Here is a 15867-nt window from a genome sequence, read left to right on the forward strand (position 1 = left end):
GCTGACCTCGCTCAGCAAACACTTACTCACCACCTACCATTAGCTTCCTGACACGGACAGCCTGCATTTAAGAGTCTGAACTTCTACGCAACAACTTTCACCCCTACGCCGTGGAAAGGGATCCACTTGTTTCAGTTTCCAGTACATTGCTTGTAAACGAGAAGTTTATTCGTGGAGAGCTTGGTAGTTCCCTGATGACTTGCTCAGGCTCAAATTACCCAGAAACTCCCAGGACATGTGATAAGACTGTGGCCAATGATTAACAGATCTGCATTCAGGTGGAAACACCAATGTGCTCGTACAACTGCAGCTATCCTGCTCGTGGACATGAGCTGTGCACACTGAATAGCAGATAGAGCAGCTGAGAGGAAATTGTCCATTTCAAAACAGATTTATTAATAGTCCAACAGAAAAGGAAACTAGCCTTGGAAGAAGCGGGGTCTTCCAATTCCTACAATGAGCAGCATTGTTTGTAAACGGTCAGAAACATGCAGCCTCAGCTGGAGGAGGAAGGAGGGGAAAGAAATAGCTGAGGTGACGGAGGAACTCTGGGATGTACGGAAGAGGATTAGGGCCATGCAGGAGAAGAAATATTTGAGAGGGGAAGATTTTTTTTATTGTGCACTTTGAGAAAAGTCGAAATGTTGAGAAAAAAGTCGAAATGTCAAGTTTTTTTTTTTTTGTTTTTTTTTTTTATATTTTCATTGCCATGTTTTCTTTTTTTATTAACATACAGTGCAAACAGCGGCAAAAGACAACATCAGTTACAATGATATGTATCTAGGTGTGTGTGTGTAAATAAGATGATGAAAGTAGATAAATAAATTAAGAATATTATATAATATAATATAATTATCATATAGAGTGGTGTAGCACGATATAATATAAATATAGCGTAATAATATAGTAATATCCTAATATAACAATCATTTTTATAATATTATAACATATAACAAAATTATATCACCATACTATAATATATAACAATATAATAATACTATAGTTTAACATCCCATTAGATTTCATAACTTAATATAATAATACACTACACTAACATTATATCATGATAATGCCAGGAATAATTATTAGAGTTAGAATTGGTAATTTATATATTGCAATTTTTTTTTAGATTAATGTTGAAATATTATTTCAAGAATAAAGTCGAAATTTCGAGAATAAAGTTGAAATACATTTCAACTTTTTTCTCGAAATTGTACTTCAACATTAATCTCGACATTTCAACCTTTCTCTCGACATTTCGACTTTTTTGTGCATAATGAAAAAAATCGTCCTCCTCTAAAATATTATTTCTATTTTTCTCCTGCCTGGCCCTGATACTCTTCCGTAGGGCTGGCCCCAGTGGTGGACGGTGAAAGCGTTATGATCAGGAATAGAGGGACCCCACCGGGACTCCCACCCCCGGCTCCCTGTCATGGCCGCCGGGCCGGGCTACAACAAGAGCCGGCACCTGGTTCTGATGACCTGCTAGAAGACAGAAGGTGACGGACCATATGGCGCAGGAGGGTGTCAGCGCAGCTGAAGACTCCTCAGCCTCCATCGCTGCAGCACAGCTGGCCTTTGTTTTGAGGGGTGACAGAGAGGGTTCTGGGAAAGGCTGAATCACGGGGCCAGTTGTGGGCCCTGCAGGGGGGCGTTCATCCTCCATACATCACAAGAAACGCAGTTAGTGTCATCCAACAGCCGTAGCCCCCCTCCACTACCATGGCCCAGAAGGCCAAGGAGGAGCCACGGTTGCCATGGCAGACCCTCTGAAAACCCGACAGGGTCTGCCTTGCTCATAGGCAGCTGGAATGTGGTGGTTCTGCTTGTTACTAACCACAAACAACACTCTCTCACATGCCTCCCATGCATGCGCATAAGAGGGGTTTACAGTTTTTCTGATGGCCCGGGGCCTGGGTTTGTTTTAGGAAAATTAAATAAGTGTTGGATCAGAGCAGAACAGGGTGGCAGTCAGCGCACAGAGGGACACTGAGATGGCCCGGGTGGCCGCGCGCCAGGGGAAACAGGAGCGGCATGTCTGGTATTTGACTTGGAAGGAAGAGACAAGGTTGGGATGAGGCCACAACATCAAGCACATGACGGCGTCTCTCAATGACTTACTGTTCGGGCCTGCTGTGCACTAGCAAACCCAAGCTCGGGAGGAAATGTCATGCTCTCTAATACAGCTGACCGTTTTCCCCATTTGGTAGCGATTTGCTAAAATGGCCGAGCACGTTTCACAGGCAGCTGCGGGGAAACATGGGACGTATGGAATGCGCCGATAAGTGATAAAGAAAACAAGAGAGCCGCCTGAATCTGGCCGAAAGTCAATATAATCATGCAAATTCTCCCGGCAGAGCATCTGAAAGTCTGAACGAGTCACTGTGGCGTGGTGTGATGGCTATCACATGTCCCCTGCTGATTGGAGCCGGGAATGATTGAATAAGATCTCAGTACGGGCTGAGGTCTGGCTGGACTGACCTCTAGGGCTGGGGATCCATTCAAATGTCAAGATTTGATGCGATCCGATTCGAGTCCGATATTGATTTGGGTTAGTGTTATTAAAACTGTTTTTTGAGCTGTTGCATGAATTATATGACTGTAGTTATGCAAAATATTACTACTAGTATTATATTGAGATTAAACAGCAAGTATTGCAGCTAATGATGCTGTAAGGACCAATCAGCTCCCAGAATGCTGATAGAACTGCTTTCAGAAACATCGTGTGGGTCAGAATTACCAAACAGATCCAGGGAGGAAACAGAGACGGATGAAATCGGTTTTATTTTTTCCCACATTCCTTTTTTATTTGTTCCATTTTCGGTCTATTTTGGTTTTTAATTTTTGAGAATTTGGTTTTTGGCATTTTTTGCAAATGTAACCCCAAGACAGTATATAAAGTAATGAAATATAGACAATTTATGTCATTATAACTAAAAACTTTCATACCTTTAAACATATTTAAAGGCAAAAACATGGCACCAGTTATTCTCGTGTCCAACAAAATATTCCTTTTTTGGGCATAAACAAAAACATAACCAAAAGTTGTAATGTAATGATGAAAAAAAATATATATATATAAATAAATAAAAGAAAAAATAAATAAATAAATAAAAAAAAAACAAGAAAAAAAAAAAAAAAAAAAAATCGATCTTTAGACATATGAATCGATGTTTAGGAATTAATATGAGAATCGATTTAGAATTGGGAAATCGATTTTTTCAACACAGGCCTACTCACCTCTGTAGGTCTCTGCTGCTCTCTGTGCTCTGCTCGGCGCTGCCCCCGTCTGCCGTCAGTCTGCTGTCCAGCGTTGAGTCTGCCTCCGAGCCGGCGTCGTCCTGGCGCTGCTCCGGGGCTGCGGGGGCTCCGGGAGCTCCGGGGGCAGGGCCTTCCCCTTCCTGCTCAGGTAGAGGTGTGCAGCGGCCCTGGCTTCTCAGGCTGCTGGTGCTCCTCACGCTGCCGGTGCTCCCCGTGGTACCGTGGTGGTGGTGTTTGTCCGCCGCCCCCCCGGCCTTCCTGGCCTCGCTGCAGCGCTTCATGGCCTGCAGCTGGGAGAGGGGGACGATGTCGGCCCCCTGCGGGCGATGCCACACCGTGCGACGGCCCGTGGAGTTGTAGTAGTAGAAGCGACCGCTCTGGGAGTCAAACAACTCCCACCACTGGTTGCCGTCCGCCTGGCGGACAGGAACGCCTGCGGGAGGATCCCAGCCACATTCACCTGTGGCCAGATTCACGTACATGCGCTCACGGGAGCGTGGCTCCAAGATCTCCACCCAATCAGAGCTGCAGGAGGGAAACAAGGCACAGGGCAAGGAGTTAGTCACAGCTGAACGTGGCAAGCGTTACTCACACAGGACACACTGCTGCAGTATGCGAGACACTGATACGCTCAGAAATGGCCACTTCCCCGTAAGGAGAGAGCTCATATTTGCATATTTGTCCATATGCGCGTTTGTATTATCAGTGATGTCATCTCCCGGCGGTTCGGCCACAGACGCCATGGTGCATGTGTGCATTTCCTAAACAGGGTGACAGGTGGACGGGCTCAGCTGGACACCAGGAACAGAGTCAGCGGAGCCTAAAAGGGAACGACTCGTTCAGAGAGCGACCCAAGCATGAACCACAGAGCTCCAACCCCGAGGCCTACACAGCTCAGCACAAAACAGAAAAACAGATAAATCATCCCAGTCCGCAGGAGGTACAGGGGGAGAGCCGTTGCATGAAACTGCTGCGCGTGAGCGGGTGAGAGAGTTAACCCAAAGCGAGCCTGGAGGTGCTACGGATCCGGGTCACGCTGCGGTTTGGTGGCTTGATTTACGCCTCTCTGGTTTAGGTCAGTAGTGGAGCCACTGCTCATATAAGGACCTCTTTGTTTGAGGAAGATTTCTGCTAACAGCAGAGAGGTGTCCCCTTGTGAGGATCAGCTTCACGGTAGATGTGCCGTTCACAGCCAAAGGACTGATCCACTTAAGAGTTCTGGCAAAGCTAAGTCCTCTGTTCTGCAGGATCCCACCCAGCTCCTGCTCAGCATCTCGGGCCCAAAGTGTCAGCAGGGAGGAATTGATGTCACAAGAATCTGCTCAAGTTCTGGACAGTTTCCCGGCGTTCACAAGACAGAAAGGTTTTTCTTCCCCCCGATCACAGTTGTTTCTGGGACGAGCCCGCTGCCCGGACTAACTGGGCTGCCGAGAGCCGGCCAGAAGGCCGAGCACGGGTACAAGCTCGCCTGGTCCCTACCCAACACAATCACCACCAAGTACCACCAAATCTCTCGCTTTTGGCGGGGGTTACGTTCCAAAAAGAACCCGTGATAAGTGAAATCCACGAAGTAGTAGGAATGGGCGGTATGGACTAAAAAATATATCACGATAATTTCTGGCATTTATCCCGATAACGATAAAAATGACGATTAAAAAAAATACCAATTCAACTCCACCTTTGTAACTATAAATCTATCACCACATTCAGTCTTTGGAGCCCCCAAAACACTGCTCTAAAAGATACTAAATACTACTAAACTACACCAATTACATTTAATTAATAAAAAACAATTAAATGAGTTACACCTGTAAAACTGTAATGACTCAGATCTGCCATGTTTGTTACACAAACAAGTATCAACGGGAATTTATCTTTCTTTCTTTCTTTTTGGTCATTTCTTTCTTGCTCATTTCTTTCTTTCTCTTTCTTTCTTTCTTTCTTTCTTTCTCTTTCTTTCTCTTTCAGGCTCATTTCTTTCTTTCTTTCTTTCTTTCTTGCTCATTTCTTTTTTTCTTTCTTGCTCATTTCTTTCTTTCTTTCTTGCTCATTTCTTTCTTTCTTTCTTGCTCATTTCTTTCTTTCTTTCTTGCTCATTTCTTTCTTTCTTTCTTGCTCATTTCTTTCTTTCTTTCTCTCTCTTTCAGGCTCATTTCTTTCTTTCTTTTTCTTTCTTTCTTTCAGGCTCATTTCTTTCTTTCTTTCTTGCTCATTTCTTTCTTTCTTTCTTGCTCATTTCTTTCTTTCTTTCTTGCTCATTTCTTTCTTTCTTTCTTGCTCATTTCTTTCTTTCTTTCTTTCTTTCTTTCTTTCTTTCTTTCTTTCTTTCTTTCTTTCTTTCTCTCTTTCTTTCTTTCTTTCTTTCAGGCTCATTTGACTGACTGACTGACTGACTGAACCACAAATCAGCTTTACAGAAAAACGTCATCAACGGGAATTTATCGTTTTTACCGCAAGATGACAAATTCTTATTCTAATTTTTTTGACGGTATATCGTGAACGGTAAAATATCACCCATTCCTACGAAGTAGCCATCTTTTATTTTTTTACTATTATTATACAAGGCTTCAAATAGCGGAGATCAGCCCCGCCAAAACGCGACCCAAGTCATTTGATTTGAACGGGAGAAAATGAAAAATGATAATGAAAAAAAAATACAATAAGTACAGTAGGACAGATTGTGACTTGCGTGTATTTCCCTGCTCTGACTGTCCCCTGCATCCTGACTCGCTCTGTAGCGTCTTTTTATTCTAAACCCGCGGTGCAGGTGTGTTTTTTCCAGAGAAGAACATAGTTATGGGTCGTTGTTGTCGCTCTTTTTTCTTCTGGGCAAAAAGATTCTTATAAACCGACATGCACCATGGATTATATCTGAGACTGTAATGAACGATTCATCAAAGGTCCCGTTCTTGAGCTGCTGCTGAAGCTCATTGGTCGTTCTCAGCTTGTTGCTAAGCAACCAACGTTATTGACACAGGAAGTGAAGAAGCAGGGAGAGACTGTTCAGCCAATCAGAATGCAGAACACGATGCACAATGTAAATCTGTGAAGCAGCGAGACGTGAAAGGAGAACCGCGTTACGGTAACTGGGTTACTGTAACTCCATAATGAAAGAAGTGATAGTAAATGATCATTTAGAAAAGACTGACGGAAATCAGACATTTCTCTCAAATTGTGATTCAACAGAATTGTTTAAAAAAAAAAAACCCATTCTTGACTAATTAGTCTGTACTCTCAACCATGTTCGGTTTTACCACTTTTAACTTTCGAACTGTCACAATGACTGAAAGCAGACACATGACAGGTTAATTACACTTTAGTTTAACTCGTCACCATGGAAACACTATTTGACATCTTTCCAACTTTACATCTGTACCAACTTATTTGTCCAGGTCAGTTTTATTTGTTTTCTTTTAATGATTCTGTTGAAGCAAAATTCATGAACAAGATCAGGTTTTTCATCCATCATACTTTTGTCAGTTTCTAGTTCTTCTGGTGACGGTTGTGGGTTCTCCTGACACGTTCGGTCGTGTGTGTGTGTTCCTGCCAAATCAGCGCCATGTCCTCAGAAATAGACACGAGAGGACGGGGCCGGGCCCGGTGCCAGGCAGAGCTGCCAGCTTTACACTCTCATCCTGTTGACTGCAGCTCCCTGGGAGCAGCAGCTGTTACCTGCGTCGCCTGCAAGGCTGCGAGCAGCAACCACGTACCTGTTCATTAAGCATCACCTTTGACAACCGTCGGGTTTCATGTGCGGCCAAAAGCAACCGAGCGCTCTCTGCACATGGCAATAACAACGGCGTAAACCCGGAGAGAGCATGGTGGGAATACCAGAGCCGTGGACACGCATTGATCCGTGCGTCCCGGCGCTGCCTTCTGAGCAGCCATCTGGTCCGGTCCGTCAGGCAGGCAGGCGCGCTGCCCTGACCTTTACAGGACTTAACACGCTGGGGTTTTCATTCTCCTTTACTTGAGATTTGAAATAAATCGGACTTTGAATGAAAGTGTTGGTCCGTGAAATCACGGCGTTTACATTGAGACTTCCCACAAAGATAAGCCCATAATGAGACCCGAGTGTAAGAGGAGGACTTTTAGAGTGATTAGATCTGCAACACATAATGGGTGGGAGGACTCCAATATAACAGCATTCAAAGAGCAGCAAACACCCCCCCACACACATACCAGAGCCCTCATCCTCTATCGCTCCCAGTCTGAGAGAGGCGTTCCCACACAGAGAAGCTGATCCCCCCGTTCCCTACTCTCACAGCCAGATGAACCAACCCTCCCACATACAATAAACTATACGTCATGAATCCTTCAAACATGTATGTACACTTTAGGAATGGGCGATATTTTACCGTTCACGATAAACCGTCAAAAAAATTGCCCACGGTAAGAATTTGTCATCTCGCTGTAAAAACTATAAATTCCCGTTGATGACGTTTTTGTGTTATGGTTCTGCGTTAAATCCACGCACAACGTATGTGAAGGAAGGAAGGAAGGAAGGAAGGAAGGAAGGAAGGAAGGAAGGAAGGAAGGAAGGAAGGAAAGGAATGAGCCTGAAAGAAAGAAATGAGCCTGAAAGAAAGAAAGAAAGAAAGAAAGAAATGAGCCTGAAAGAAAGAAAGAAAGAAAGAAATGAGCCTGAAAGAAAAAGAAAGAAATGAGCCTGAAAGAAAGAAAGAAAGAAATGAGCCTGAAAGAAAGAAAGAAAGAAAGAAAGAAAGAAAGAAAGAAAGAAAGAAATGAGCCTGAAAGAAAGAAAGAAAGAAAGAAAGAAAGAAAGAAAGGATCTGAGAGCGAGTAGCTTGAGTCATTACAGTTTTGCAGTACAGGTGTACTGATTTAATTGGTTTTTATCAATTTAATTGGTGTAGTTTAGTAGTATGTAGTATCTTTTAGAGCAGTGATTTGGGGGCTCCAAAGACTGAATGTGGTGATAGATTTATAGTTACAAAGGTGGAGTTGAATTGGTATTTTTTTATCGTCATTTTTATCTTGTTATCGGGATAAATGCCAGAAATTATCGTGATACATTTTTTAGTCCATACCGCCCATCCCTAGTGCACTTTAATCAAACATTTGATACTGTATGAAAGGTTCCAGATTGTCAGCAGTGACAGGCTGGTAACATGCCGGATGTTCTCCTCCACAGCCCAACAGGAAACCAGGGTTTGGAGGGTCAGCACCGAGGCCTTAGCTGACGGCTCTAGCAGCGCGGGTGTAGCAGTGGCTAAAGGACTGCTCCCTCTGGATAAATAAACAGCATTTACAGCTGGGAACCGGCCTGGAGGTCCGAGAGTCCGCTTCCGGGACCAGATAAGCAGGAAGAGGAGCCCGTGTTTCTATAACCGCTTCTGAAACGAGGACATGAGGGAGGGACCCAGCAACTCCTGCTGTGCACGTTTACGGTGCCAATCAGGAGTAGTCCACACTGGCCGAACTTAAACCAGCAGGATTCTTTCTGTTACACATGGGAATGATCTATGCAGGGCCACTTAACCTGGTCTCCTCCTCAGGAGACCTGAAAACACGGTGCAGGACTGCAAACAGCTGACACAACCTGCCTTCAGCTGGAAATGGTCATAAATGGCCTGGAATGCGCTCTGGAAGCGGCAAAGCAGCGGCTAATTCCAACAGACGGGTTTTATACTCATCTAAAATTAACTTTTTACATGTGCTGTCCTGTGGCCGAGGAGAACGGCACCTGATTCACCTCTGGGGAAACTCAGCCTCCTTTCACGCAGGTCCTGTCCTCGTTAGGACGGGACCAGTGGGAGCAGCTCGCTTTGAGACGTTTCATGATGCTTTAGGAGCAGGGTTGTGCTAGTTACTGAAAAATAGTAACTAGTTACCGTTACTAGTTACTTCATTAAAAAGTAACTCAGTACCTTAGACCAAAAAGTAATTTGTTACTATGAAAAGTAACTATTGAGTTACTTTAAATAAAAACATTTTTTTAAATGCTCCCATTAATGCCCCTCTGGCCTTCATTTCAGCAGGTACTGTATGGATTTGCATTGTGCATCATGTTCTGCATTCTGATTGGCTAAACAGTCTCCCCGCTTCTTCACTTCCTGTATCAATAACGTTGGTTGCTTAGCAGCAAGCTGAGAACGGCCATTGAGCTTCAGAAGCAGCTCAAGAACGGGACCTTTGATGAATCGTTCATTACAGTCTCAAATATAACCAATGGTGGCATGTCGGTTTATAACAATCTTTTTGCCCAGAAGAAAAAACAACAAAACGACCTATAACTATTTTCTTCTCTGGAAAAAAAACACCTGCACCGCGGCTTTAGGAGAAAAAGACGCTACAGGGTCGGGATGCAGCGGCATCAGAAGAGCAGTGGAATACGTGCGAGGCGGTGCTGATCTCCGCAATTTGAAGCCTTTTTAAATTGTAAAAAGAATTTCACTTACCACGTAACCGCCGCTGCGAAAAACGAGGGATTATTGTAATGACAATATCTCCACGTTGCGAAACTCGCCGTCTCTCGGCTCTCCATGACCGCGGTGAAGTTAGATTTATGTTGGATATTCGACAGTAGTTCGCTCTGGGGGCGGCATTTCTGTCGAATATCCAACGGAAAACTAACTTCACAGCGGTCTCGCTATGACCGTCATGTTTTTGAACGCACACACACATCCACACTACATTTCCTCCGGTCTCCGCGTGCGGGGAAAAAAGGCTTCACTGTAGCCAGAAATAACGGAGTAACACACCTTTGGTAACGGTAAATGCGTTACTGAATTTAAAAAGTAATACGTTAGAGTATTAGTTACCGCAAAACTAACGGCGTTACTGTAAGGCGTTACTACATAACGCGTTAGTCCCAACACTATTTAGGAGTCGGAGCCTGTTTTGACACAGGAGTTTATCGTGTACCTGGGGACAGACAGCTCTCTGAGGGAGACTGAAGGAATGAAACCCGAAGAAATGCAGCGCAGAGGTTCCAGCAGCCTACAGTTATTCTACTGGGACTCAAAATAAAGCATGCCAAACTGTGAAGGAAAAACTCCCAACACACCCAACACTAACGCGCAGACGTGCACACGTTCATACCCCCCCTCCACCGACCATCATGTAACTCCCGCTCACAACGTGCCAGAGGCTTTCTGGAGGAGAAAAACTACATTTATCAAACACAATTTACAGACAACTCCAAAAATAGCTGGAGGCGAGCGCCGTTTCCCAGAGCGAGGGAAACAACAGAGCACCGCTCATGGAATCTGCTCCATTGTTCGGAGCCAACGCCAAAGAGTAGATGGCACTTTTCCCAGTAGCGGTAAACAGAGCGCTGGACAATGCATTCACTGGAAACAGGGCAACCAGCAGCCTTGTGTCATTGTCCAGCGCTGCATTTAAAACAAACTCAAATACCAGTGTGGTTGTTGTTTTCAACAAAAGAGCCGGATCATACAGAGAGACGGAGAGAGGGAGTTGTGACTAAACTATGGCCGTCCACCAACGGCTCGCCTTGAAGGCAGCTGGAAGCTTCGGTCCCGCTGCGGCATTTCAGATTTACAGATAGAACACCTCCAGAAAAAGAGCAAGGTTAGCGGTTGGTACTGCTGGACGACATAGCAGATCAGTGACCCAGATCCTCTCGGGATAACGTGAAACCTCTTTCAGACTGCTGCCTGCGCCGTTTCCTCATGGGTCAACGCCAGCTGAGTTCCTGCACAGGGCCTGCCATTCATCGAGGAAACCTTAGCACCCCGGTCACCGCGCAGAGCAACAAGTGCCGAGGTCCACCCTCTCTGCTATATTTACAGAAGTGCCAATTCCTATTTACAGACATAAAACACTCTTTCTCCTCAGTTACTGGCTTAAAAATAATTGAGCCGTCCAAGGAAAGACAGGAATTTCAAATTACCTTACTGCACAGATGAAAAAAAACAGTTGAGAACCCTGCAGCACCGGGAAAAACGCTGAATGTGTGTTCCCACAGAGCAGGCGGAGGCCTGCACCACCGTGTAACGCTGGAAGTGATGTGCTGAACCCAGACTCCTGTGTGCTTATGGATAAAGCCCGTACAAAGTACACCCTGCCTGGTTGCTGGGCAAGCGTCTTATCTAAATATTGTAAAACAAGAGCAGGGACTTGGACTGATGGCCGAGCGCTTGCCAGCGTTTCCAGTGAAAGTGGCTGCAGGCTGGCACCGCCGTGTGCATGCTGGGCCTGGGGGCCGAGGCCCAGCACAGCCCCCCGGAGCGGGCAGAGCTCCTCCGTGACACCACGGGGGGGCCCCGCACCTGCTCAACGCTCACCAGTCCTTTGGTTCAAACACCTACCACTCCTGTTTCCGTCAAAGCACATGGTTTCACAACAAACACCCCTACGGATCATGTTCTGCTAGGAATGTCATGTACTTCTTAAAGCAGCAGGCCTCCTGTAAGATTAGGGCTGGGGATCGATTCAAATGTCAAGAATTGATTCGATTCCGATTCTTAAGATTCAGAATCGATTATCAAGATTTCAATTATCAAGATATCAATATTCGATTCCGATATTGATTTGGGTTAGTGTTATTAAAAATGTTTTTTGAGCTGTTGCATGAATTATATGACTGTGTAGTTCTGCAACATATTAATACTAGTATCATATTGAGATTCAACAGCAAGTATTGGCAGCTAATGATGCTGTAAGGACCAATCAGCTCCCAGAATGCTGATAGAACTGCTTTCAGAAACATTGTGGGTCAGAATTACCAAACAGATCCAGGGAGGAAACAAAGAGAGGGCCGTATGAAATCGGTTTTATTTTTTCCCACATTCCGTTTTTATTTGTTCCATTTTCGGCCTATTTTCGTTTTTAATTTTTGAGCATTTGGTTTTTAGCATTTTTTGCAAATGTAACCCCAAGACAGCATATAAAGTAATGAAATATAGACAATTTATGCAAACCTTAACCCTCACTGCTCCCCGGGCGCCGTGCCCTTTGCATGGCGACCACTGTTCAACTAGAAAATGGGTCAAATGCAGAGAAAAAGAATTTCCCCATTGTGGGACTCGAAGGGAAAAATTATAGTTGTCCCGATCCGATCACGTGATCGGAAATCGGGGCCGATCACGTGATTGCAGACTCGATCCGGACTCGGGCGTTATGAGCCGATCAGGAATCGGATATATATATATCAGGGTTTCCGTTGTCCGGTAAAATATGCCGAAGTCCGGTATTTTATAATCTCTCCGGTCAAAATGTCCGGTGAAAATACTCACTGGGGCTGCGGGACTAGGGACTAGAGTCCCCGGGAGTACCGCGGAGGGACACACCGAGCCCCGGTGCCGGGAGCCTGGAGGAAGCGGAGCTGCGCCGCTGACATCCACGTGTGCATTGATTTATGGTTCCGCGTCGCACCGACGCAGAGTCTACAGCGTAGGGTTCGCGGCGACGCGCACCCTACGCCAGACCCTACGTTGAAGGCTCTGCGTTGGTGTGACGCGGGACCATAAATCAACGCACACGCGGAGTAGTGGGCTCTGAGCAGCAGCCATACACTGCATGCGCGCAGAGCACGCCTGTTTGTTTTGAAGCTGAAGCAGCCCTACCAGCTATCATGTCTGTTGTGTGGAATTACTTCAGAGTGAACGAGGATTTTTTTATACTGACTTAAGAATGTTCAAGCTGCCTACCTCCTATGTGCTCAGTTTACAGTACACATGTTAAAATATAATAAAAGGGTCATCCTGCATAATTTTCTTTTCTCTTCTTCATTTTTTATTGTTTTATAAAAGTATCGGATCGGGACTCGGTATCGGCAAGTCCTCAAAATCAAAAGGACTCGGACTCGGACTCGGGGGCAAAAAAACCTGATCGGGACATCCCTAGGAAAAATGATTAATTATTATCATTATTTATGCAATTATAACTGAAAACTTAATGTTTTCATACCTTTAAACATATTTAAAGGCAAAAACATGGCACCAGTTATTCTCGTGTCCAACCAAACATTCCTTTTTTGGGCATAAACAAAAAAATAACCAAAAGTTGTAATGTAATGATGAAAAAAAAAAATACATAAATAAATAAAATTACAAAAAAATTAAGAAAAAAAAAAAATCGATCTTTAGGAATTAATATGAGAATCGATTTAGAATTGGGAAATCGATTTTTTCAACACAGGCCTATGTAAGATCATCCAGGAAAGCTGCTAAATTACAGCATTTCAGGGAGTCTTTAACACAATGCATCTTGTGCACTGAAGAGAAATGATAGAAAAAGAAACCTGCATGACTGACAGGCGCGAGAGGACATCCCCGTCACATGTCCGGAGATCACATGTTTTTGTCCTCTCACTAACACTTCAGGAGGTAAATTCATCTAAATTGTTGTTCTACATTGTCTTTTTTCAAACCACTTGCAGCTGGGGGAGGGTGGGGGGTGCGTGGGGGGGTTAAGCCCTTTAAGACGCCGCGCCTCACTGAGATGGCGTGGGAGCACAGAAGAGACCAGAGGGTGGGGCTCCCGAGCTCTCACCCACTTCCCCTGACTGACCTCCAAAAAGTAGGATAAGAGGATAGCAGCGAGCTCGTTGGGTGTGACGGTTTTCCAAACACGGTGGAATCTCCGATCCTGTGCACACGTACAAGGAAACTGTTCGGGTCGTGTCACTGGAGCTCCAAGTGGGGTGAAAAGAAAAAACCAGTAGCATGTTAACAACATCTGCAGTAGCTGTCGCCGTGGAGGAATGATCTACATTTAACCTGAGGAGTAACTGAGAGTGATGGACCTCCTGAGTCACAGCAACGGCACACCTGTAACCCCAGCAACCAGAAGGACCGGTTTGCTCGCTACACTTCAGCTCAGCCCACAATAACTTAACTAAACAAGGGGTCTGGTGAAAGACGAGTGTGGTTAAAGAATGTTTAAGAGACGTTTAACCCATCTAAAGTATTCTGCACCATGAAAACCAGCCAACGTGGACTATGTCTGCAGCAAACAGCAACAAAGCACATTGTGACTGTGAAATAGAGTTAGTACGCTGACTTCATGATGGAAACACAAATGTTGTCCTTTTTCCTGCAATCACAAACGGTTACTTGTTATAAATATAGCTATGGGCTTTCTGGGAAAACCCAATGTAAATAAAAATGCACTGGGAGTTGCTACAAAGGCCCTGTGATGGCTGGCTATCATATGCATTACAAAGCCGGTGAAACGCAGGCCGCTCCGAGGCCGCGACAGTACAGAACAATGCAGACTATTGTCAGATCAACGGGCGGACAACATTTAAAGAGAGCCCTCTGTTTGCCTCCACACAGGGGAGCCCAGCCAATCACAGCCGTGGGGGGGGCTGGGGGCACACAGAGGAGGTCTAGGGTGACCTCCTCCAACAGCTGCCCTAATCCACAACTAGAGGCAGTTTCCCCTCTCCACCGGCACTGGATTAGACTGGATCTGACAAGGTTACTGAGCCACTCTCGGCAAGGCCAGCTTTTCCCAGGCTGCTTTCCAGCCAGCGATTTCACATGGCCGGGGAGAGCTCAGCCCCACGAGCTGCAACAAACTGATTCTCCATGAGATGTAAACAACCTCTACCTCTCCCCCGGTTCCAGGACAATATTCATTCAGCTGGCAGATGAGGGCTACCTCAGATACCCGGGCCGTAATCCGCTCTGGGGTCTCTGTAAGGCAGCATTGTGGAGCCCCGCTATCTTGTCTTCTCCCCCTTGAGCTCCCAGCAGCAACGTCCAGGACCTCCAGCCTGCTGGCTGCTCTGGGGAACGGTCCCTCCCGACCAGTATAACCAACACAAGTCGCCTCCTTTCTTGAAATCCACCCCTTTCCTTAGCTGAAGAACATATGGGGGACTTTTCAGGTCAGATAAGACTCTAGACGGGAGGCTAAGGATGGATTTACCACATGACTGTCCAGTTCACCAGAGAACACCAGATGTCGCAGCAACGACAGTGAGGTCACTTGTCCAAACAAGGAAAGACCTATTAAGATGCAGTTGTGCTGAATGAGTCTAGACTCCAACCATCTAAACTGTAAAGACACTGAGGTCAATATATGTTACAACCACTCAGCAAGACCTTTAGAAACAAGTTCAAACAATCTCTGCTACCCGTCTGTCCCCAAAGCAGATCCAGTAGCCCCAAGAGAAGCACCGATGCCCCCCCGCTGACATGACTAATGAGGGCAAGATCCAATCCCTAAAGCAGAGTGACGGCCCATTTCTGCTCCCTTACATTCGTAAACAGGCACATCAGCCTCAGGCGCTGTTGTACGTCGCCACCCTCGTACGTAGGCCTGTGTTGAAAAAAATCGATTTTCCGATTCTAAATCGATTCTCATTAATTCCTAAAACTCGATTGGTATGTCTAAAGATCGATTTTTTTTTCATCATTACATTACAACTTTTGGTATTTTTTTTGTTTATGCCCAAAAAAGGAATGTTTTGTTGGACACGAGAATAACTGGTGCCATGTTTTTGCCTTTAAATATGTTTAAAAGTATGAAAACATTAAAGTTTTCCACTTTAATTGCATAAATTGTGTATATTTAATTACTTTATATAATGTCTTGGGGTTACACTTGCATAAAATGCTAAAAACCAAATTCTCAAAAATTAAAAACCGAAAAAGACCAAAATGAAAA

General features: G+C 45.1%; 1 protein-coding gene across 2 annotated transcripts in view; it reads right to left on the reverse strand.

Annotated features, from left to right (window-relative positions):
- arhgap46a (Rho GTPase activating protein 46a) overlaps positions 1 to 15867 on the reverse strand; it is a 52968-nt gene that overhangs the window by 33316 nt on the left and 3785 nt on the right. For both annotated transcript variants that reach the window (XM_061728069.1, XM_061728068.1), the window contains exon 2: positions 3241 to 3786. In XM_061728069.1, the coding sequence (XP_061584053.1) occupies positions 3241 to 3786 (546 nt within the window). The remainder of the gene's footprint in view (positions 1 to 3240; positions 3787 to 15867) is intronic.

This window comes from Cololabis saira, chromosome 8 (assembly GCF_033807715.1).
Source record: "Cololabis saira isolate AMF1-May2022 chromosome 8, fColSai1.1, whole genome shotgun sequence".
Classification (NCBI taxonomy): Eukaryota; Metazoa; Chordata; class Actinopteri; order Beloniformes; family Belonidae; genus Cololabis; species Cololabis saira.